Source organism: Corythoichthys intestinalis, chromosome 4, assembly GCF_030265065.1.
Source record: "Corythoichthys intestinalis isolate RoL2023-P3 chromosome 4, ASM3026506v1, whole genome shotgun sequence".
Classification (NCBI taxonomy): Eukaryota; Metazoa; Chordata; class Actinopteri; order Syngnathiformes; family Syngnathidae; genus Corythoichthys; species Corythoichthys intestinalis.
The window spans coordinates 6235406-6261643 of NC_080398.1; the positions used below are offsets into that span (position 1 = coordinate 6235406).

The following is a 26238-nucleotide window of genomic DNA, read 5'->3' on the forward strand; positions in this document are numbered from 1 at the left end:
CATCTACAGGAACACCAAATCACGAGTGACACCCCGGCGAACCAATCACGTCAAGGCGCGTGACAGTTGTCAGGCGGACGCGGACCAACAGCGGCGAAGCAAAGGCGTTCCCACTCGCTGACGTCAGCCCGCCGCTACCACCGCTCCGGTTGTGTGTGGCAACTAGTGACAGGAAAGCGGAGAGACAACGAGGAAGACGTCGACAAACTTTGCCTCATTCTTTCGCCTTTTTTCCCCGGAGAAGAGAAAACGACACTACCGCTGACGACGTTTAACCGACTTGACGTTCTCCACCTTCGTCGTAGTTTCCCGCCACAGTAGTTAGCTCGTCGAGTGAGGAGAAACTATGACGGGCCGGGAAGATGAATATGATTATCTCTTCAAAGGTGAGTCGCTCCATTTTGTTTCCCCTCTATTGTTGTAACTAGTTTACCTGTCCGCGAGTGACGCCAAAGTTGTTTCCTCCCTGACGATTTGACGTCTATCAGGGCGACGGCACCTGCTGCTTCCCAGGTAAGCACTTGACCCAAAAGAACCACGGGCCATTTTACTTCAAGCTGACTTGGTAGAAGCTAAGCCAACCGCAGTGTGTTGTAGCTAGGAGTCCTCTTGTCCAGGCTAGTCGCGACGCCGTCATCTTTGGACGTGGTGGCGGTCAGTCCGAGGTTCTTTAAATGCAGCAAAATATAACAAAATAGGCTCCGACTTCCTACTGGACTTCATGATAACATCATGTGACAACTGTCAATGATTAAATTTGATAGTTTATATGTGTAAAAAACACAATAAAGTGTTTAATTTAAAGACCAACTGCTGTAAAATGTAGGGTCTTTTTAAATTTATATTTTTATTGGAAGTACTAGTTTTTAATCACATATATTATAACTAGGAGAGGCTGACAGCCCTGGTAGTCCTAATAGATTGGACGTCTATTGCCGTCATTGGCAGTGAGTGATATTACGTTTTCAGAAGTACCTTATTTCTTTATATATATATATATATATATATATTTTTTTTTTTTTAAGAAAAGTGCTTGTGTACTGAACACACATACATTCCTTATTAGAATGTCTTATTTTATAAATTAGATTAATTTGTAAATGTAATTTTTTTTAAAGCACTTTTTCACACTTTCCCTTTAAATTTAAAATGCACGTTTTTGACATTTTAATTACGTGAATTTGATTTTTTTATCTTAAAAATTCTTGATTAATTAGTTGAGTTTAATTTCAATTGTGCCATTTTTTTTCATGCGGAATTTTCCATTTGAATCCCAAATGATTTTATGGAAATTGATTTTAATGTTTAAAGTTATTTTATTTGACGTCATGTACTTCTCGTTTTCCGGAAAAAAATAATTAAAACCACAATTTTTTTTTTTTATCGCTATAACAAAATTTAACTAATAGAGCTCGCAAACAATACAACTGCCACTTTACAAATCGCTGTACATTCCAAAACTCCAGCATAAATTTTCCTATAAGACAGTTTTAAAGTGTTGGCATAGCACCAAACTAAAGTACCACAAAAAGTGGACACACAGGTTTAATTGCCATTCAATGGAAGCGCGTGGGATTATTCGTCTTAACAAAGATCCGTTCTTCGTCATCGATTATTTTCAGACCCGTGAAGCCAAATTAGCGCCCTGACTGAAGTCAAAGAAATCCTGCGATGTCATACCATCCCCATGATACACAACGCTATCTTAACTTTTAACCCCGATCTTTTTTTCACTCGTTCAAAACTTTCCAGAGTGTGATAAGATGGAAAAACAAAAGGACATTTTAATGCCTTTTGTTGAAATGCTTGCACAAGCACAGCTGCTTTTTGTCTTGCTACACCCACAAAAATGCGTTTAAAAGGACAGGCTGGCCTATAGCTGCGCCTTGACGTTAGCGAGAGAGAGGAACTTAAGAACCTTAAACAAGCCAGCGTTGTCAAACTGGAAATACCTGCATCAGGTGAGCGCCTGAGCGCGTTTTACACAAAGAGCAAAGAGAAGATGAGATTTGCCAACTAGCGTTAGAAGAAACTAGAAGCGAAGTGCTCATGACAGTCGGGTGGTTTAGATTTTATTGGTTTCTTTGGGGGGGGGGGGGGCGGTGAGTAACTTCCCTCTTGTTGGGACTCCATCAGAACAGGAAGTCGTCCAAAGCTGTGCAGCTCAAAGCTAACATGCCATCCTTACTTGCATAAAAAAAAAATGTTATTGTCAAAAATAATATACAGTGATCCCTCGCTAGTTTGCGCTTCAAACTTCACGTCCTCAGTCCATCAGTTTTTTTTTTTTTTCGCAATTAAAAGATAAATAAATAAATCCAGTCACGTAGTCTCCTGCTGCTTTTCTTGGTCTGGCAGTGCACAGGAGTTGCTTATTGAAGTTAACGATGATTGACAGACGTTAAGTTTTGATATCACCAGGGATGCTTGGAAGCCGAAACTTCCAAAGCGGTGCATGTGTATATCATCTAGGGCTGCAGCTATTTGAATTTTAGTAATCGACTGAAAATTCTATCGATTAATCGAGTAATGGGATAAAACAAATATATTTTTAGGTGAAGAGCAATTATAAATATACATGAGAAAACAAGACATTTCATCTAATCTTGAACCATTTTCAGTCAATCAATATCTTTATTTTCGATGTATATTGTTGAAAACAGCCAACAATTGCATCTCAGATGTAACTAGAATTAAAAAAAAAAAGACAAATTCACTGCTTTCACTCAAAAAACCTTTAGATCTTGTTAAAAAAAAAATATATATATATATATATATATATATATTAGGGCTGTCAAACGATTAAAATTTTTAATCGAGTTAATTATAGCTTAAAAATTAATTAATCATAATTAATCGCAATTAATCGCAATTCGAACCATCTATAAAATATGCCATATTTTTCTGTAAATTTTTATTGGAATGGAAATAAAAGACACAAGATGGATATATACATTCAACATACGGTACATAAGGACTGTATTTGTTTATTATAACAATAAATCAACAAGATGCCATTACCATTATTAACATTCTGTTGGAGCGATCCATGGATAGAAAGACTTTTTTCATTCATTCATTCATCTTCCATGCCGCTTATTCCTCACGAGGGTCGCGGAGGTGCCGGAGCCTATCCCAGCTAACTACGGGCAGTAGGCAGGGGACACCCTGAACTGGTTGCCAGCCAATCGCAGGGCACAAGGCTTGTAGTTCTTAAAAGATAAATTTTAGTGCAAGTTATTGAAATTTTATATTAAAGCCCCTCTTAATGTTTTCGTTTTAATAAAATTTGTAAAATTTTCAATCAAAAAATAAACTAGTAGCCCGCCATTGTTGATGTCAATAATTACTTACACAATGTAATGGGTGCTGAAGCCTATAAAGTCAGTCGCACCCAAACGCCGGCAGAGGGCAGCAAAACTCCATAATAGACAAGTGAGCGTTTCACTGAACTGTCATTTAAATCTGTCTGAGCAGGACATCTGCATTAATTGCGTCAAATATTTTAACGTGATTAATTTAAAAAATTAATTAACGCCAGTCAATGCGATAATTTTGACAGCCCTAGTATATATATATATATATATATATATATATATATACACCTAAAAATGTCGTTACGCTTGATAACAAACATCACTTAAAAGGATTTTTCCCCACGTGTTTCAATTGAATTTCTATTTGTGTCAAGCCATTTTTAAGTTCTAGTTAAGTTTTAAGTTGGTCTAAACTGTCAATCATGATAGGATTTTGAGTTTTTGCAGTGTTCAAAATAAATGTATGATACAGGCTGTATTGGAGCACATTAGGGACCAGTGCTACTTGGTGTTTTATCCAGCAATGACTACTGAGCTAAAATTGATAGTTAGCATAATTGAGTTTTTATTTTACACCCTCATCACTCCACAACGCTATGTTATGTTAAAGCCTGTATGTAAGACACGTTAGCCACGCATCGAAAGTGGCCATAATTTTAATAGAAACCTAGCCCTCCGCAGGGCTAACGTTACTTGAGCTAGTGACAGTTACGTTAATCTTATTTATTAGCGCTTAGCGCTCTTTATTAGCGTTTAGCGCTCTACTGTTTTAAGATGGCGGCTGTTTACTAACGCTGCCCAGCCGCGGCCGAGTCTGTCATTCGCATCTAGTTCAACATACATGTGATCTCTATGAGACTCATCAGACGCTTCCTGCTACCAACGTAGCATCGTGCGGGCTAGTATTTAGCAACGTCGGCGTCGTTTGTAGCTGCTGTCGGCTGCAGTAAGTTTTTTTTTCTTTTTTTTGCTTCTTCCTCTACGCACTTGACATCAGCGCGTTGTCCCGCATTAAAAGTAGTCCGAGCAAAACGTGATGCTTAGAGCTGTCAAAATAAACGATTACTCTAGGTGAATAAAATTACTCGGATCAGTTTTTAAACTCGAGTTGCTCGAGTATTCGTTTCAGCTCTAATATCATCATATAGCTTGTTAAACGTTTGCTGTGGCAACTTATTGTGTGTAAGTGAGCAGCTTGAGCAGCTTGAGCGGATTTGAGTGGACTCGAATAAAGACAAGCATTTTTCGACATTACTCTTGTATAAAAATAATTCAGTGGGACAGTAACATGTTTAAAACTTAACATAAATATTACATTTGGAGTGCTTAACTCATTCACTCCCAGCCATTTTCACCAGTGCAACCCCTTCACTCCAGGCCGTTTTATTGGATTTTGACTGATTTTGCACGGCCCACAGAAAATTCTGTTCTATTGCTATATAAACATGGAACCCACCAAAAGAAAGATTAGACTCTCTCCTTTTAGCAGGAAAAAAAGTTCATATCTTTTTTTTTTCCATTCTTTAGAAATCAGCATTAGAAAATAGCTTAGTTTAAGCAATTTTCCAATTTCTGATGAAAAAACAGAAATTGAGCTTTTTGCAAAAGCATACATTTCAAACATAACTTTGACTTTAACACAGCTATTTTTTGCTTTGTGACATCCCAAACATCTGAATAATGTTTTCCTTTTAAAAACTAACGTAAACAACAAGACAAATAGAGCTTTTGATAGCAAAGTAACGATTTATTTACACATAACTAAACTATTTAACTGGGAGATGACGCTGTTGTGGCCACGACAGCCGGGGTAAACTTTTGCCTTATCGACGCCTCTCATCAAGATGGATTTTTTTAGGCTTTCTATTGTGGTGACCTCTGCCTCGTGGCGGAGTTCGCCTGGGGAACTTGTGTTCCTGGGGGGAACTGGTTTGGCTGCGCGCGTTTCCGGCTGAGTCGCGGAACACTGGAGGCGGGTGATGTGAGCGGCCGAGCATGGTGGCGCGGGTCCGCTGTACTGGTGGTCCCAGTCGTTCTGCTTAGTCATCCAGCACCTGGCATCCCGGGCGTCCTCCCAGTTGTTCTGCTCGGTCGTCCGCAGCCTGGCATCCTGGACGTCCGTTCGGTCATCTTCCACCGGCGGCCTGCCCTTTTGTTCTGTTGAATCAAGTTGCGGGTCTTACCAAATGCGCTACTGCTGTCCAGTGGCCAGTTTTATTACTTTAGAACGGATTTTCAGCATTGTGCTTTGGAGCTAAGTTGCATCAGAACCTAGATGTCGCCTGTGGAAAAAAACAACAACATAATTTTATACATCTTTGGGACACTGAAACAATTAAAAATAGAACGTATTCATACGTTTTTTGGGAGCGAGTTAAAAAAAAGAATTTAAACAGCAAAGCCCTATCTGGAGGTGAGAGCATGAAAGAGCAGAATAAAGACGCCATGACTTTAACGAAATATTATCGCGTACTTACCTTGTACTTTGTTTCACGCCTATCGCCACCCATGGATGGGTTTTCCTCGTAGCCTTTGCACTGTATGGGAAGACCAACAAGCTTCAGCTCCCTTTCAGCAGCCTGGATGAGGAGTTCAGGGTCTCTTGCGCCAGAGAGGCTTTGCTCTAGCGGGACTCAAATGTGGCATCAGCAAGCATCGTGGTGTGAACTGGAAGGAAGCAGAGTGCTCAGGAAAGCCTGGACGTAGCCTAGTCTCGACTGAGGCATAGGGCTTGGGTGGGTGCAGTGGCAACAGGTTGTGCTGGGCTTGGAGCCCTTCCCCAACCTCGCTAAGAGAAGGCATGCGGTAAGGACAAACACCAGCTAGTCCTGAAAAAGGTGCGTGCGGAGGTTCAGGAGGAACGAACCAGCAAGATGGTGGGCATGCAGCAGCAGGGCGCACGGACAAGTTGGGAGGGTGCTCTGTTGAGGAAGGTGACCTGGTCTGAGATCCGGTAGGCAGAACCACAACACATGAAGTTCATGGTCCAAGCTGTCTATGACGTCCTACCGAACCCTTGCCTGGTACACTAGACTCACCGCTGTTCCAGCTATTGAGTCTGGACACCATTCAGCGGATACAATTTCCAGGGTGGAGCAAGCCACAGCAAACAGACAGCGGAGTGGACCAATCAGCGACGGGCAGACGTGACGTTAGTAAAGCGACAATGGCAGGACGAGGGACTTGCGCGCGGAAGGAAACATACGAGGAGAGCAGAGTTTATTCAACATGGCTAGCGCGAGACAGACTGTTGTCAATGACTCGTGTCGATGTGTTTTTGGTAATTTAAAACTGATTTTACCATGGATTGGAACATATTCTCGACTCTCCTGTTCACCATCTGTGTTGTTGTGGAGACGACTTCCGACGCGCAAGAGTGACGTTGCTCGTTAAGAACACATCACGCAAATAAACGAATCTGATTTGTCGATTGATTTTGTACCTGCTCGAGAGGCCGTTAATGGGCTGGGTTCCAGACTTTTATCTCAGTGTTTGAAAAATACTGGGAGAACAGTCTGGCTGTGCCAGGCAAACCGAACCCAGCCAATCTCCATCTCTGGGGCTTGGGGGTGTGGGTTGTGCTCCAAGAAAGGCTCGCTGGAACACATCTCGAGCAGCTGAGCGGCACGACCAGATGCTGAAGACCATTGCTGAAGCCATAGCTAAAGCCGTGGCTAAAAACAACAGCAGCAAACGACAACCGGACAAGAGGAGACTCGCCTTTGTCAGGGCTGGAGAGCAGCCTCAGTCACAGCCCAAATCAGCTGCTGGGCTCCACACCTAAGCATTGGACTGGGTTCTACAAGTGGACTTGGGCAAACAGCTCAATTTTCCAGACCAAATTACAACAACGTCATTGAGACCTGACATGGTACTTTAGTCAGTATCTTCAAGGCAGGTGCTAATGATAGAACTGACAGTTCCCTGGGAGGAGCGTATAGAGGAGGCGAACGAGCGGAAGTACCAGGAGCTCGTCGAGCAATGCCAGAGAGGAGGCTGTAAGGCACACTGTGAGCCCATTGAAGTGGGGTGTCGAGGCTTTGCGGGCCGCTCACGATGCAAGGTGCTCACAGTTCTGGGCATCACAGGTGCTGAGAAGAGGAAGGCCATCAAGACCACCATGGAGGCAGCAGAGAGAGCTTCTCCATGGCTATGGATCAGGAGGAGCGATCTGTGGGCCAATGCTACTGGGACACAAGCCAAGGTCTGATCAACCCTGGTTGGGTCACCTGAGGGAGGGGGTATGATGTTGGAAGACCCGAAACCCTCGTTGATCTCAGGCACATCACTGATGATGTGTCCCAGTGCGTCCTAGACTTCATAATGTATTGACGGGGCACGGATCGGATTCATGGGGGCATATCTCCGTCAAAGCTGACCGAGTGGAAACACAAAGAGCTTTTTCCGTTGAAAATTTTTGTGAATGAATGCTTAAATCCCTGAATTCTTTATAAATATAGACGTAAAAGAGCCTCGATTCCTGGATAAAAGCAAAAAAAAACATGCATGGTAGCATCAGTTGATCTCTAATTTATACTGTATGTATATTTTTTGATCAAACACTTAAGTGCAATCTATTTCCTGATGGTGTCCCACAGGGATCAGTATTAGAAACCTGAAATGTCAACCAATGTCTTATTATATTTTTATATTAAATCATAAAATGATGTAAAAATATATAAATATTTATTTAATAACATTTTAAAAATAGTCCCCCCCACCCCACCCCACCCGTGTGGGTTTACCCCGGGTACTCCAGTTTCCTTCCACATCCCCAAAACATCAAACACTCCAAATTGTCCCTAGGTATGAGTGTGTGCGTGAATGGTTGTTCATCTCGTTGTGCCCTGCAATTGGCTGGCAACCAATTCGGGGTGTACCTCACCGACTGCCCTTGGTTAGCTGGGATAGGCTACAGCACCCCCGTGGCCTTGAAAATGAATAAATGAATGTTTTTTTCCTTATGAAATAGATTTATCACCCAGGCCTAAAAAAATATATTACATAGTACACCATTTATCGCTTCGGAAGGTACTTCTCCAAAAATGAGTCATGATTTCATCCGGTGCCACAGAGTTCCTCATATTCTGATTTTTTTTTTCTTCAAGTGAGTCAACCAGTTAGGAAATAGGAAGCTCAACGTCCGACTTGCAGCAGCCACATTGACAAACAAACCTGATCACATTCAGACACCAAAGTCGCTAACATTTGTCCCGAACATTAGGTGGAACGAGCGTTAGCCGAGCGCTATGACGTCGCTGTTTCACGCCCATTGGCCTTCCCCACAACAAAAGACGCCAGGCTTTCCTGACTGCGCCGATATCAAAACATCCACTATTATTGCCAAAAGCGGCGGAGATGATCACGCGAGTTACGGAGGATCAACCTGTTTGGTCGGATTAGCCCGCATTGAGTCCCGCCCTGTAATCCTCCAAATGATTTTTATTTTCTTAAAAACGATTAGGTGGAGTTCAATCAGACCACATATGAAGAAAGAAAGAGTTGTGATCATCAGGAAAAAAAGCTGCCATATTTTATATTCTTCAGGATTTGTCATGGTTCTCGCATTGATCCCTGTGGGACGCCATTGGGAAAACAGGCTGTTTTTAATTGGATCTCAAATGTGTTAATAAACACAAGGGGTTTTTTTTGTATGCAAATGATAAGACAGGATAAATTGTTTCATATTTTATCACATTAATTGATAGGCTGCTTTTGACGGCGATAGATGTCCAATCCATTTGAATTGGAAAAGACTGGCAGACAGCATTGTTTTCGTCCGCGATGATGAAAACAAAATATTTCGTCAACAAGCAATTTTTTCGTGACGATTACGTGACAATAAGGAGACAAAAATTTGTCTTGGGAGACTAAAACATGGATGCCAGTTGCCGTCTGACTAGATGAGAACGAGATGAAAATTTGCAATAGTTTCCGTCTTAAGATCACAAAGTGTGACATTTTCTTACCATATGTGTAGTTAGCACTAGGGCTGAACGATATTGGGGAAAAAAAGCTGCCAGATTTTATATTCTTCAGGATTTTTCATGGTTCTCGCATTGATCCCCGTAGGACGCCATTGGGAAAACGGGCTGTTTTTCATTGGATCTCAAAAAGTGTTAATAAACGCAAGGGTTTTTTTGGATGCAAATGATTAGACTGGATAAATTGTTTCACATTTTATCACATTAATTGATAGGCTGCCATTGACGGCAATAGATGTCCAATCCATTTCAATTTGAAAAGACTGGCAGACAGTATTGTTTTCCTCAGCGATGATGAAAACAATATTTCGTCAACAAGCAATTTTTTCGTGACGATTACGTGACCATAACGAGCCAAAAATGTTTCTTGGGAGACTAAAACATGGATGCCAGTTGTTTTCTGACTAGACGAGAACGAGATGAAAATTTGCAATAGTTTCCGTCTTAAGATCACAATGTGTGACATTTTCTTACTATATGTGTAGTTAGCAATAGGGCTGAACGATAATTGGGGAAAAAAAGCTGCCATATTCTCTATTTTTCAGGATGTTTCTTGGTTCTTGCATTGATCCCTGTGGGACGCCATTGGGAAAACAGGCTGTTTTTAATTGGGTCTCAAATGTGTTAATAAACGCAAGTTGTGTTTTTTTTTTATGCTAATGATTAGACAGAATAAATTGTTTCACATTTCAATACATTAATTGATAGGCTCCCATTGACGGCAATAGATCTATCCTATCTATTTGAATTGGAAAAGACTGGCAGACAGTGTTGTTTTTGTCAGTGATGATGAAAACGAAAATATTTCGTCAACAAACAATTTTTTGTGACGATTGCGTGACCATAACGAGCCAAAAATGTGCTTTGGGATGCCAGTTGTCGTCTGACTAGACGAGAACGAGATGAAAATTTGCAACAGTTTTCGTCTTAGGATCACAATGTGTGACATTTTTTTAACCATATGTGTAGTTAGCGCTAGGGCTGAACAATATTGGAAAAAACTGATATTGTAACTTTTTGGGTGTTCGCGATACACATTCTGATAATAAAACTAGTTTAATCCAGGCTAAGGTGGTTCATTTGTGAATGATGAAGATTACTGTATTTAAAAGGGATCCAGAAGGCCATGTAAAAGTATAAAATGTAAAAGCCTAGCATAACAACAGCAATATAAAACCAGCTCGCCCGCAAACTCCACAGAACATTTTACGGCACAAAATGAAGCGCAAGATTCGTGAGAGGATTTCCACCACCAAGCCCGAGACTGGTTTTTGGTTGGTTGATGATTTTACGAGACTTTACGGGTGTGCACTGGTCCTCATTGGAAACGCAGTCTTCATTAAGGCAAAACACTACCGCTTTTGTCCACCGGCGTCGCTAAAATCGACCAAAACTGAAAAGTCACCAAGTGTTGATTTAAATTGGCTAATTTCCCTATGGAGTTTGGTCAGGGTAGTTTTCTTACTCTCTGCTACTTTTACTTCATTGGGTGCACTCAATTTGCACCTTAAATGTTTTTGTGTCTTATTACAAGCATCTTTTTTAAAATTTTTCGGCAGTGGTGCTGATCGGCGACTCGGGCGTGGGCAAGAGCAACCTGCTTTCACGCTTCACCCGCAACGAGTTCAACCTGGAGAGCAAAAGCACCATCGGCGTGGAGTTCGCCACGCGCAGCATCCAAGTGGAGGGCAAGACTATCAAGGCGCAAATCTGGGACACGGCTGGACAGGAGCGATACCGAGCCATCACTTCCGCGTTAGTCTTGTATTGTTGATTTTAACACCAAAACTTTAAACCAAAGACAGTTCAACGTTGTGTTTTGACAACGATAAAATGTTCTACTAAATTAATCTCAACAGGCAAACCGTTGAGATTCAAATATTCAAGAAATAAGTACCAGTAATTATGATTTCGAAAAATTGTAAATTAGAAACTGAAATTAAACAAAAACCATGTGAAAATTAATTTGAAATGTTGCGTATTTAATATAGCTTAGAGTGGGGGAAAAAATAAGTAGGAAAATGAAACTAAAAAAGAATAGTTTACATAGAATTTATGTAATGCAATGTACGTATATATATTGGGGTGTCAAACGATTAAAATTTTTAATCGAGTTAATTACGGCTTAAAAATGAATCGTAATTAGTCGCAATTAATCGTAATTCAAACCATCTATAAAATATGCCATATTTTTCTGTAAATTATTGTTGGAATGGAAAGATAAGACACAAGATGGATATATACATTCAACATACGGTACATAAGTACTGTATTTCTTTATTATAACAAATCAACAAGATGGCATTAACATTATTCTGTTAAAGCGATCCATGGATAGAAAGACTTGTAGTTCTTAAAAGATAAATGTTAGTACAAGTTATAGAAATTTTATATTAAAACCCCTCTTAATGTTTTCGTTTTGATAAAATTTGTACAATTTTCAATCAAAAAATAAACTAGTACCCCGCCATCGTTGATGTCAATAATTACACAATGCTCATGGGTGCTCAAGCCCATAAAATCAGTCGCACCCAAGCGCCAGCAGAGGGCGACAAAACTCCAAAAAAAACACAAGTAACAAGTGTACATTGCACTCTGCTGTCATTTTAATCTGTTTGAGCGGGGCATGTGCGTCAAATATTTTAACGTGATTAATTTAAAAAATTAATTACCGTCCGTTAACGCGATAATTTTGACAGCCCTACCATATATATATTTTAAAATATGTATAATATATGTTAACATTGGAAAATGATGTTAATAAAGTAAAAATTATACAAAAATACCATATATATTAAAAAATATAACAATGTACTGTATAAAATTGTGGAGAAAATGAAATGCAATGACTGCAAAACATAAAAATAGACATTATAGCTATTTTTTAAATATGCATTAGTTATATTAAGGTTTAAAGTGGGGGGGAAATAATAAATAATATTCATAAATAATAGATGAGGGTCACTAAGCGAAAAACAAAACATTATGAAAGTATTTTTAATATGCATAGAATGTATAAAAAATAAAAAAATATCAAAATAAATAAGTTATTTGTAATGAAAATCTAGTTATAAATTGTGCATATATGTACCATAATATTTTGTATTATAAGACGCAGCTGACTATAACTAAGCAGTAGGCACCCACCAAATTTGACACAAAAACTGCATTTACTCAAAGATAAGCCGCACTGGACTGACTATAAGCTGCAGCTGTCCTCACTGTGTTATGAGATATTTTACACCAAAAGATATTAACTGGTAACACTTAATTTGACAGCGGCATCGTAAGACTGTCATAAGACCAAATGACACCCCATTGCGTCAAAAAGCTTAATTTGGCCATCACTCACTCCTTCCTTAAGGGAGACAGTCGACCTCTGCTGCAAACTGCTGTCAACACTGTTGTCTTCCAACATACCTCCGAGCATGCATTGCAGCGATACAGATGTAAATATCAATCCAAATTCATGTTCTGTGCTAATTATTTCTGCAGTTACTGTTCCAGTTGTTTCATCAATTGCTAGTTATGGTATTTGCTAACACTTTATTTGACAGTAGTGCCATAAGACTGTCATAAAACCATCATAATTATGACATGACACTGCCATGAGCATTAATAAATGCTTATGATTGATATCATTTTGTATCATCCGGCAAATGATTTTGAATGGATATAAAAGATCCGAGCTGAACATAAATGGAGTTAGTGACAAAATTGACACTTAATGACATGTGTCATATGCATTCATATTAATGCCCATGAGAGTGTCATGTCATAATTATGACTGTCTAATGATGCCACTGTCAAATAAACTGTTACCTGTCAACCCAATAAATCAACAAATAAGCCGCACTGGTCTATAAACTGCAGGATTCAAAATAAGGGAAAAATTATGGTATAAAGGTTTCCAGTAGTGCTGCAACGATTAATCGATTAACTCGAGTATTCGATTAGAAAAAAAATACTCGTATTAAATTTTGTTGCCTCGAGTATTCGTTTAGTTAAAGTGGTGTTGTAATGGTTTATTTTGAAAGTGTTTGGATTTAGTTTTATTTATTAGGGTGGATACACTGCCTTCTGGTCTGCCTCTTTTCACATGGCTGAATCCAACTGCTCCCTGTTAAGACCAACGTAAGCTAATTTTTTTGTCTGAGCTAATGTTTTTTTAATGTATTCATAATTTAGTTTATAGGTATAATTAGCCATTTTTGTGGGAATATGTGTCTGAGCCATTTATTTAGAGCATTGTAAAAAAAAAAAAAAAAACTAGCATTTTATAGCATTGAAGCTAGTGGACTTTTTCTATTTAAGTTGGCCAATTGTTCTTTTGTTTTACAAAATCCTTTTTTTTTTTTTTTTTTTTTAATTTATACTGTTTGAGGCTCAGATATTTTAATTTTTCATGTTCCTTATCCGATTATTCGAACTAACTAGTCCATCGATTAATCGACTACTAAAATATTAGCGTATTAGCGATAGCTGCAGCCCTAGTTTCCAGTGGGGGAAAAACAGGATAATAAAAAAACTAACACCATACAAAAAAAATGACAGTCAAAATGATCATATTTACACAGTATAAAGGTTTACTGTGGGGGGGGGGGGGGGGGGGGGGGTCATACAAAAACACCATATACAAAAATGACAATCAAAACTGATCATTTTATAGATTAAGGAGAATCCAATTGACACCTACTTTTCACGTGAGATGGGTAGCAAGCCCAAAAAGTAATAGAAAAAATAATAACCATAATTGATGCTCTTTTCTAACTTCCAATGCCAAAACAAAGTTTTACATTCCTAACAACTCATTTCAGATTACAACATTGCAAATTTCATGCTATAGTTCAAATTTCAACTAGATAACATCTCCATTCAAATTAGAAATTAATCCTATGGTTTATACATAGTTATAGTGAATTTAGGAGTTAAGCCGAAAATATATTTTTTCAGGTACTACCGCGGAGCAGTAGGAGCACTCCTGGTGTACGACATCGCCAAGCACCTGACGTATGAAAACGCCGAGCGCTGGCTGAAGGAGCTGCAAGACCACGCCGACTGTAACATCGTCATCATGCTGGTGGGCAACAAAAGCGACCTGCGACACCTCCGGGCCGTGCCGACCGACGAAGCGAAGGCCTTTGCGGGTATGTTGTTCTCATCGACTGCACCTCACTTTGGGGCGAAAAATAAGACTTTTTTTTTTTTTTTTTGGTAACAGAAAAGCACGGATTGTCGTTTTTGGAGACGTCGGCGTTAGACTCGTCTAATGTAGAGCTGGCCTTCCAAACCATTCTTACAGGTGAGTCATCTGATGTTTTTTGTTCATGTTTTAGGGACTTGGATGGTTAGATATCCAATAGATTTAAACTGGGAATGCTGCCAACCCTAAAGTAAAGCCATTTTAGCAGTAGGCATGTGCCGTATGAGATTTTGACAGTGTGATCATCTTAAAGTGATCCTCGATTTTAAAGACATGTAGGCTCTAATAAATCACAATTGTTCTCTTGTATTAAAATATGTCGTTAGAAACACATAAAATGTTAAATCAATGGAAATATTTTATAATATTTAGTGCATATTTTGACCGATAGTTGGCGCCATGTTCTGCGGGCGCGGAGTGATGACGTAGATGATATTTTTCCAATCGTGTAGCCGTGTGTACAACAACTGTGTATTACTGGCTTAACTCGCGAAGTAAAATGCCACGATGTGCTGCTTATGGATGCAATTTCGAGTCAAATGGAAACAAGGAGAGTGATGCGAGTCTCCACAAATTTCCTGTTGACAAGAAGAGGAGAAAGGTTTGGGAAAATGCCTGTAGACAAGCAAATCTTCCCAAACAACCAAGGCTTTGTTGTCGCCATTTTTCTCCTACCGCGTTTGAGGATTTTAGTAGATGACAACTAATGAAAGATCTCATCGGAGCGGCTAGATATAAGTGCAGACTAAAACCAAATGCTGTTGCAACTTTTTTCCCGCACAAGAAGCCTCAGCCTGCTCGGATATCGAGTGAAATGCGCGCAATGAAGCGAGACGGACGAGACACTCTGGCCGCCCTCTTAAGCACCCAAGCCGCTCCTGTCGCTACAGCGGGAGGCGAACCTTCGGGCGTACCGCTAGTCACAGAGGAAGCTAATAATTCACCTCTACTGTCAGTTCATCAGGCAGTGTGTGTTCAGTATTCAGCTAATATGAGTGATGCTGCCACTCAAACTGATCAAAGCACGTCCAATGCAATTCATTCAATGCAACACAAATGTCCCAACCCCATTGATAAAGCAATAAATTCTCATCGCCGGAATGGCATACATGTGAAGTCAAAATCCATTTTTGGGGACTCCCTCTGAAAGCTCATCGCGAGAATGGCAAAAGTGCCAAACAGTAATCAGAGAAAAGGGTGGCTACTTTGAAGATACTAGAATATCACACGTTTTTAGTTATTTCACCTTTTTTCTAAGTACACAATACACACGTGTGCATTTGTAGCAAGTTATAACAGAATTCACCGGCGGAAATTATGTTGGCACGTTGTGTGGTTGGGGGGGGTACTTTGTGAATGGAACAGCTGGAAATAACTGTTACCTTCCGAGGGTCGCATGCCAGACAGACATTGCTATTTCTTGCAGCCTAAATGTCAATAAAACAACGCGGATTAGCTCCGTGGTTTGATACTCCGCATCCTTCCCTAGCTCGCCACACATTCATAGTTTTATTGCCTTCAGTGAGAGTTTATAATGTCAATGGTCAAGAAAATAAAAAGGCACGAATGCCAATGTGTTTTGGCCTGTACTCTATGTAAAGCATACGACAGCTCCGGATGCTAACAATCTACACAATTATATTGGAATGAGTTTGATGACGCAATAACTCACCTTGAAGATCTGCTGACAAAAACCTGAGTTCTCGACAACATACGCTCTCTCGCTCCGTTGTCATCGAGATGCACTTGCCGCAAGTACACCAGAAGTTTAGCCCAACTCTTGCCTCATCAGGTATTTCTTGCTCTGCATTTCGCCTTTGCTGCTCGTCTTGTGAACGACCGACAGTGCTGTCCTGCTCTTCACTTTTCCGCTCTGGTTCAAATTGGAAGGGACGAACTGACGAGATGTTGCTAATGAATGACACGCTGAAGTCCGGCAGCGGGATTTGTGACGTCACAGCACTGCGACGTCAACAACCATGGCGAACAATCAGTTAAAATAATTTTACAAATTTTATTAAAACGAAAACATTAAGAGGGATTTAATGTCAAATTATTATAACTCATACTAAGATGTATCTTTTAAGAATTACTTGTCTTAAAACTAGAGGATCACTTTAAGACAAAATATCATGGTTTCACGGTATCACATATTGCAATTACAGCTCTAAAATGTGTTACTGTGAGATATCTGGGTTTAAAAACAAAACATTTTTTTTTCCATTGAACAGGATTTTTATTTTTCAAAACATATTAGCAAATTGGAATATAAGTACCGTAATTTCCCGAATATAACGCGCACTTTTTTTCCCCCAAAATCAACTTGTAAAATCATGGTGTGTGTTATAAACGGGTACATGGATGGAGACAAAAATATTAGGGCTGTCAAACGATTAAAATTTTTAATCGAGTAAATTACAGCTTAAAAATTAATTCATCGTAATTAATCGCAATTCAAACCATCTATAAAATATGCCATATTTTTCTGTAAATTATTGTTGGAATGGAAAGATAAGACACAAGATGGATATATACATTCAACATACGGTACATAAGCACTGTATTTGTTTATTATAACAATAAATCAACAAGATGGCATAACCATTATTAACATTCTGTTAAAGCGATCCATGGATAGAAAGACTTGTAATTCTTAAAAGATAAATGTTAGCACAAGTTATAGAAATTTTACATTAAAACCCCTCTTAATGTTTTCGTTTTAATAAAATTTGTTAAATTTTCAATCAAAAAATAAACTAGTAGCCCGCCATTGTTGATGTCAATAATTACACAATGTTCATGGGTGCTGAAGCCCATAAAATCAGTCGCACCCAAGCGCCAGCAGAGGGCGGCAAAACTCCATAAAACACAATTAACAAGTGAGCGTTTCACTGTACCGTCATTTAAATGTCTGAGCGGGGCATCTGCGTTAATTGCGTCAAATATTTTAACGTGATTAATTAAAAAGATTAATTACCGCCCGTTAACCCGATGATTTTGACAGCCCTAAATATATATATATATAATATAAAGAACGATATTTTTTTTATTGACACGGCCATGTTGTGTTGAAGAAACGTATGTGGCGATCCGTTGCCGACCATTACGTGACGTCACCATTTTGTTTCGGTAATATTTCACTCTGATCGGCCGAATGATTTCGTCTGTGTTAAATTCAGCTTTTTTCACTCTTCATAAAACAAAGAATTTCGTTTCTTGAACTCATTTGAGTCAATATTTATTGCAGCTCTGCAACTTGGACCATAACAAACGTGACAACTAGAGCTGGGATTCGATTACGATTCAGAGGCTCCGATTCGATTATAAAACGATTATTGATGCACCCCCCTCCTTTTTTTTTTTTTTTTTTTTTTAAATAAATGTTTTGTACATTAGTTCCAAAATTGTTCAAAAATCCTCTCAGGCTAAACCAAACTACTATTTCAGTATCAAGTTAACATGTAACAGTAAACAAATATACAAAAATAACAGTAAATAAAATACTCCAGTCCCCATTCTGTATCAGCAGCTTTAAACTACATTCAATTAATTTATTGTTGTGAATCAACCGTTACAGTTGTTAAAATTACTCCCGTTATTCCGTAATTTCCCTTCTGTCTTTTCACATGTCAAAGTTTTAAAACAGTTTCATCATTTAAAGATAGATTCAAGACTTTGTTGGCGGACTTCAAGATTTCGCCGATTTCGGAGTATTTTAGATAAAAAGTTCATTAGATTCGCTACAACAGAGCCTTCTAGAGAAGTCTACAGCTTTAAGATGGCGGCTGTATACTAACGCCGGCAAGTCCGTCATTTCGCATCTCTGTTCAATAATACATGTTCTAATAGCGATGTCGTCTGTCATTTTGCATCTAGTTCTACATATATATGATATCTACTAGAGGCGTGCAAAATTTCCGATTCTTAGATTATTCGCAATTCGGCCGTGGAAGATTCGAGAACGATTCACACACATCCAAATTCCGATTATTGAAATATGCCAAGTAAAGCGGAAGTACAACACACTCAGCGCGCCGCGCAGTCAATGATCAACGGAGCGAGAGTAGCTAAACATCATGCTTCTCATTACCCGGCCCCTCGGGTAATGCCAATGCTCAACTCACAGCTCTAGCTCAACTCATGCCAAGAGATAAAAAAAAACACAACAACATACCTGACTGCTGCCCAAAAGCTGCTACAAAGTATATCCACATAATGTTACGGTAGATATCATTTATATAGGACTAGATGCAATATAGATTCAGCAGCGTTTGCAGCACACCGACAAAAAGTTAGATGCGGGCATTAGTAAACGGCCGCCATCTTAAAGCAGTACACTTCCCTGCAAGGCTGTTGTAGCGAACCTTCCAAGCAAACCTAATTAACATTTGATCTAAAATACTCCTAAATCAGTTAATTATTGACTTGAATCTATCTTTAAAATAGTTTTAAAACTTTCATATGTCGAAAGTAGACAAAAGGGAAATTATGGAATAACGGGAGCAATTTTAACAACTTTAACGGTTGATTCACAACATTAAATGAATTGAATGTGGTTTAAAACTGCTGATACAGAATGGGGACTGGAGTTTTTTATTTACTGTTATTTTTGTATATTTTTTTACTGCTATATGTTAACTTGATACATAAATAGTAGTTTGGTTTAGCCTGAGAGTATTTATGAACAATTTTGGAACTAATGTACAAAACATTGAAAAAAAGAAAAAAAAAAAGAAAAAAAAAAAAGGAGGGGGGTGCATCAATAATCGTTTTATAATCGAATCGGAGCCTCTGAATCGTAATCGTAATCAAATCGTTAGGTGCCCAAAGATTCCCAGCTCTAATATTATCTACTGTAGCTGTTTGTTTGTAGCAACTAGCAACCGGGCGTTGTTTGTAGCGGCTGTCGGCCGCAGTCAGGTATGATTGTTTTTTTTTTTTTTTATCTAGCGGCATGAGTTGAACATGATATTTACTCTTGGTCTGTTCCTCATTGCGTCCCAAAGACCGCGCTGACTATGTTTTACTTCCGCTTTACCTGGTATAATTCAATAATCGGAATTTGAAAGTTTGTGAATCGTTCTCGAATCTTCCACGGCAGAATCGCGAATAATCTAAGAATCGGAAATTTCGCACATCTCTACAAATGACGGCGACCTTAAACGTACATTTGAGACAACTCTACCAAGGTTCTGGATTAAAGTCATTCCGGAATATCCTGACATTGCTACGAGAGCATTGAAAACCTTGCTACAATTTCTAACATCGTATCTTTGTGAAGTGGGCTTCTTAATTAATGTTTAACGACAAGGCGAAGTCGTTAATGGTGAGAGAACGATGTGCAGTTGTGTGCAGCTAACATGGCAGGATGTATCTGAGGACAACTTTTCTACATGTCCTTCCATGATCAAACGTAAGTTAATATTCCTTTTTTTAAAGAAAGTTTATAGTGTTTACTTTGGAATCACTGCATATGCGGCCATGTTTAACGTTACACGCATGCGCAGAACTGCATCCTTGCAATTTTTGATGGGTTGCAAAATTTGTCAGAACAGCGGTCCGTGAAAAAAAGACCCAAATCACACCGGTCCGTGATGCAAAAAAGGTTGGGGACCCCTGATATATGTCAAATCTCCAAATATCGGCGCCGATATCGGTCCGTCTCTTCGAGAAGTTCAAAAAGAGGACCGGAATTCACTGTTGTTTGGCATGGTGAGGCAAGTAGCACTGACCACAAAGCCGCCGATGAATTTGTGCAAAAATTGAAACAATTGGTGATTGATGACCACAGTTAAACGGTAAATGACCATCATTTTCATTCTTTATTTTTTTACACGATGCACAACTCTTTGTTTATTTTGCAATAATCTAATTGTAACATGTATTTATTATATGTTTTGGTGCATTTTTATGCTTTATAAAAGATTTGTGTCTGAATTTTGGGGGGCTTGGAACAGATTAGGACATTTACATGGGAAAACGTATCTCTACTTACAGAATTTTCAAGTTAAACTACTTCCAGAACCAATTAATTTTTTAAGTAGAGGTACCGCTGTAGTTCTCAATCACTTGTAGTTGGGCACCATCTCTCATCCACCTGTAGATGGCAGCAACATCCACATAATAGTGCTGTCCAGCGTGTCAGTGGGTGCGCTGAGGCCACCACAAAGCAACCCTCAATGGCAGCCTCCGCACCTGCTTCATATTAGTTCACATCAGTGGAGACATGTGATGTCCAGCTCTGCTGAAATTGAGTTAATCACCTCTTGAAAGCGGATTGCCTCAGCTGTAGCGCCGCTTCAAATACAGCGACCGATCCATTCAAACTCTTTGAATACTATCAGTGAATATAAGTCTTTTCCACGCGTAACTTGACCTGTTTTCTGTGTCTCCCAGCCATTTACAACATCGTGTCACAGCGGCAGATGTCGGGCCGCAGCGACTCGGACTTCTCGCCCGCTTCCAACGTGGTTCCCATCACGGTAGAGCCCACCCAGAACTCGTCCAACAAGGGCATGTGCTGCCAGAACAACTGACAATTAGAAAAAGGCAGATAAACAGGGAAAGACCATGGGTCGATCTCACTTCTTCACAAGGACTATCGTAGGGCGGCTGTTGGTGTTTAACCCTCTTGTTATGTTGCTTTCTCAGGGACGGACCAAAAAAAAAAATCCAAAATAATTTGAAAGTCGTCGCTGTCGGGCGGAATCCTCGTAGCTCTATAATGGCTGCTGTTCATAGAGTATGTGTTGTGGTAGTTAGTAATCAAACTGCTGTCATCAGCAGCAAAATATGATTGTTCAAATTGTGAAATGTACCGTAGTTGCTCGTAAAAGGGTTTCGGCCTAACAGTAAAGAGGTAAAATTCCCAAGTTTTATTTCAAATTAAAAATTAAATAACACTTGTAAATTTAAAATTTAATGAGTACTGTATTTTCCGCACTATAAGGAGCTTTATATATGTATCAATATTGGTTAATCATTGCATGAAATTACCTTTAGCCCAGCTCCATCTCGTGGATGCATAATGCAACCCCAACCACTACTACTACTACTACTACTACTACTACTACTACTGCACCTTAAAATGCGATGCGCCTTATGTATGAAAAACATTTTAAAATAGGCCATTCATTCTTGGTGCGCCCCGCCTCATGCTCTGATGTGCCTTATAGTGCAGAAAATATGGTACATATATTTTAATTAATTCTATACTTTTTCCCCCCAAATATATTTCCATAAGATGTTGAGATGGTCTACGGCATCTGTAAAGGGACATCGCCAAAAATAAAATAAATTAAAACTATCTGGTGCACACTAGAAAAAATCGGCTGCACGCTAGAAACTATCTGGTGCACGCTAGAAACGATCTGGTGCACGCTAGAAACTATCTGGTGCGCGCTAGAAACTATCTGGTGCGCGCTCCAAACTATGTGGTGCGCGCTCCAAACTATGTGGTGCGCGCTCCAAACTATGTGGTGCGCATTAGAAACTATCTGGTACGCGCTGGGGACTATCTGGTGTGCGCTAGAAACTGGTGCGCGCTAGGAACAATCTGATGCGCGCTTGAAACTATCTGATGCGCGCTAGAGACCGCCTGGTGCAAGCTAGAGACCGCCTGGTGCGCGCTACAAACTATTTGGTGCGCGCTACAAACTATTTGGTGCGCGCTAGGGACTATTTGGTGCGCGCTAGAGACTATATGGTGCGCGCTAGAGACTATATGGTGCGCGCTAGAGACTATCTGGTGCGCGCTAGGGACTATCTGGTGCGCGCTAGGGACTATCTGGTGCGCGCTAGGGACTATCTGGTGCGCGCTACGGACCGCCTGGTGGGTGCGCGCTACGGACCGCCTGGTGGGTGCCAGAAGCTGCCTGGTGCATGCCAGAAGCTGCCTGGTGCGCGCCAGAAGCTGCCTGGTGCGCGCCAGAAGCTGCCTGGTGTGCGCTACAAACTATTTGGTGCGCGCTACAAACTATTTGGTGCGCGCTACAAACTATCTGGTGCGCTCTGAAGACCGCCTGGTGCGCGCTAGGCACAGCCTGGTGCGCGCTACAGACTAGCTAGTAAATGTTAGCATTATATAGCAATTAAGCTAGCGGACGTTTGCCATGCAAGTTATCAATATTCTTTTGAAGTAAAGCTCAACTAAATCCTGTGTTATCATTTTTACCACTCAAACGATATACAAAATAAATAAATGCAGATCTTACAAAAGAACAATTGGCCTACTTGCAGAGCAAAAGGCCGGTAGTTTAAATAGTATATAATGCTAATGTTTACCAGATTGTTCCTAGTGCGCACCAGATTATTTGTAGTGCGCACCATTGACGGCGATCGACGTCCAAGCTATATTTTCCCAGTGCATGAGTTAACGTTCACTTCAACCAACAGGAGGGTTAAACAAAAACATATACAAAAGTTGCCAAAATCAAGATTAGATCACCGGAATATTATTCCATGTTTCACTCCAAAATATTTATTCAACACTAGATTTTCTACTTTTACCTCATTGGCTACCGTCGACGCTGATAGACATCCGACCTGGCACTCCAAACGGATTAAATCTATCGCCATCAATGGCAGCCAGTGAGTGAAACACACATGCTGGATCCTAGTCTGGCTTTTTCAGGATTTAGGGGGCTTCTTTAGGGGGATGCCAACCCCCCAATGGTTTTTCTTAATGTAAATACCAGAGACCCTTTTTACTGCTTTGTCTTAACTAGTGTTGCACCGGTATCGGTACCGAGACAGGACTAAAATAATGTCATCGGTATAGAGAAGTAATAACGTGCCGATGCCGCGTAATATGTACTTTTCCAGATCTAATTTCCAACCCTACCCAAGATGGCCGCCAGCTACGCACACCACCCTAACAAAGGACTGTTTGTTGTACTTCCCAAGATTGATTAGACGTCCAATTGTGTGGCGTCCATTCATTCTTCAGTGAATTGCAATAAGTTTATCAAAAGTAGACGTCCAATCCATATGAAGCGGGAGGGTGCGTCTCTGCCACCTCTCCCACTTCAAACGGATTGGACGTCTAGCACTATCAATGGCAGGAAATAGTAGATGCTTTGACATTGATAGAAAAATATTTGATTGAGAAATAAGATGGTTATGACTTGGTTTTAATGTCTGCGCATTGACTTGGATGGGAACCTCGCCCCTACCAACATGGCTGCCGTGAAGGCGATGAAAGGTCTTCTCTGGCAAATGAACGTTCCATCGTTCCCAGACCTCCCTCTACAAATGGATTGGACGTCTATGGCTGTCAATGTACTTTTAAACTTTTAAAAATCAGTTGAGGAATAAGCTAGTTATGACTTAATTTGAATGACAATGCATTGACGTTCATGGCAACATTACCCTTACCAACATGGCCGATCTGAGGCCATTTTGGTAGTGGCAATAAAGGTATTTTCATGCCATCAATTGCAAAGAGTTTATCACAAGTAGACGTCCAATCCATTTGAAGCACTAGAGTGGCAGTGAATGAACAAGCCAACCCTCCCGCTTCAAATGGATTGGACATCTATGGCCGTCAATGGAAGCCAGTCAGCAAATACATTTTCAAGAAATAAGCTAGTTATGTCTTAATTTGAATGTCAACGCATTGACGTTGATGGGAACGTTGCCACACGGCGGCCATGTTGGTAGGGGCAATGAAAGGTCTTTTCATGCTTCTGCCATGAATAGAAATGATTCTATCACAAGTAGACGTCCAATCCATTTGAAGCGGGAAAGGTGGCAGCGAACGGACGAGCCAGCCCTCCAACATCAAATTGATTGGACATTTATGGCCGTCAATCGATAGATAACAGACGCTTTGACATTGATAAAATATTTTAAAGAAATAAGTTAGTTTTGTCTTAATTTGATAGACTTTGATAGGCACGTTGCCACATGACGGCCACGTTCGTAGGTTGTAATTTTTCCATGCTTCTGCCATGAATAGAAATGATTCAATCACTAGTAGATGTCCAATCCATTTGGAGCAGGAGGGTGGCAGTGAATGTTGCCAAACCTCCCGCTTCACATGGATAAATGGACATCTATTACTTTCCGTTCAAGTGATTATTTAGCATTTTTAAAAAAGTGGAATCGGCACCGTATCGGCATTAGTCGATACGCACAGTAGGTGTTGGAATTGGTATCGGAAGCCATAAAAATGGTATTGGTGCAACACTAGTCTTTTATTTTTAAAATGATGCCTTGCGGTTTTTTTTTTGTTGTTGTTTTTTTTTTTTTTAATAAAGGCAGACAGGTTGTTAGTAAAGGGCTAGATTTGAAATTGCACAAAATGCGCCCATGTGCATGCGTGGGTGTAGGATGAAGCTTTTTTAATAAGAATAAGATTGAAATATGTATATTGGACTGCATATGTACAAATAAATCTGATTTGTAATAGAGCGTCGGGTGTGTCTTTTTGAGGAGCTTCCGAGCGGATGGATTTTATTTTTCCACTAATGACAACTTTGTACCTCTTAGATTTGACTTTGTTGAATGCTAATTTGTTTTTAATGTGACAGATGACGTCATTGACGTGCAGTCGGTGGAAGTCGGCGTTCAAACTAACAGTGTTAAATTGGATGCAACATTTTTTCCAGTTCAAAAACAAGCATCAACTTGATTTGGTGTTGTATTTTTCATTTTTGTTAAGTAAAAAGAGCAATCTATTAACTCATTCACTCCCAGCCATTTTCACCTGTGCAACCCATTTCGCTCCTGGCCGTTTTACTGGATTTTGACTGATTTTGCAAGGCCCACAGAAAATTATGTTCTATTTAGGGCTGTCAAACGATTAAAATTTTTAATAGAGTTAATTACAGCTTAAAAATTAATTAATCGTAATTAATCGCAATTAATCGCAATTCAAACCATCTATAAAATATGCCATATTTTTCTGTAAATTATATATATATTCTGTAATATAAATTGTTGGAATGGAAAGATAAGACACAAGATGGATATATATACATTCAACATACGGTACAAAAGGACTGTAGTGGGCATTTCACTCTACCGTCATTTAAATCTGTCTATGCTGTCCTCACTCCGAAGCGTCTACTTTTGCCAAAGCTAGACAGCTAGTGAACGACGCCTTAATAATTAGACTTCTTCCTCTTTCATCTGATTTATTAATAAAATGGCCTCAAACCACAAGCATTGCATTAGCAACAACGTTAGCTTAGCACGCTATACAGGTTCACTAATCATAAACAAAAAGCATCTCATACAAAAAATATAACATTTCGCTTACTAACATAATATGTACATTCTTTACAACAACCATACTTACGGACAAATCTTGTCCAAGGATCATATTAGCACAACATTATCAGCCCGAGACGTCGTGCAGCCATAATGCACTGAAAAGAAAACAATAAACCATGTCGCAAAGCGACCACAAGAGTTCACTGTTGGACAGCACAAAATGTCTTGCTGTAAAACTTACTAAAAGGCAGAATACTTTCTGAGCGGGACATGTGCATTCATTGCGTCAAATATTTTAACGTGATTAATTTAAAAAATTCATTACTGCGCGTTAACGCGGTAATTTTGACAGCCCTATTGTTATATAAACATGGAACCCACCAAAAGAAAGATTAGACCCTTTTCTTTCAGCAGGAAAAAAAGTAGGTTCATATCTTTTTCCATTCTTCAGAAATCAGCATTAGAAAATAGCTTAGTTTGAGCAATTTTCTGTTGAAAAAACAGAAATTGAGCTTTT

The 26238-nt window shown here is 39.7% G+C and overlaps 1 protein-coding gene across 1 annotated transcript; it reads left to right on the forward strand.

Moving 5' to 3' along the window:
- The first annotated feature begins 162 nt into the window (after positions 1-162).
- On the forward strand, positions 163-24917 carry rab11al (RAB11a, member RAS oncogene family, like). Its single transcript, XM_057833792.1, has 5 exons — positions 163-386; positions 10861-11056; positions 14255-14448; positions 14523-14603; positions 20901-24917. The coding sequence occupies exons 1-5, from the start codon at positions 347-349 to the stop codon at positions 21038-21040; spliced, it is 651 nt and encodes a 216-aa protein (XP_057689775.1). The 5' UTR covers positions 163-346; the 3' UTR covers positions 21041-24917.
- The last annotated feature ends 1321 nt before the right edge of the window (positions 24918-26238 follow it).

Coding starts and splice junctions, on each gene's coding strand:
- rab11al (XM_057833792.1), top strand. CDS start 347: ATGACGGGCCGGGAAGATGAATATGATTATCTCTTCAAAG. Junction 387..10,860: donor ATATGATTATCTCTTCAAAG/GTGAGTCGCTCC, acceptor ATTTTTCGGCAG/TGGTGCTGATCGGCGACTCG. Junction 11,057..14,254: donor TACCGAGCCATCACTTCCGC/GTTAGTCTTGTA, acceptor ATATTTTTTCAG/GTACTACCGCGGAGCAGTAG.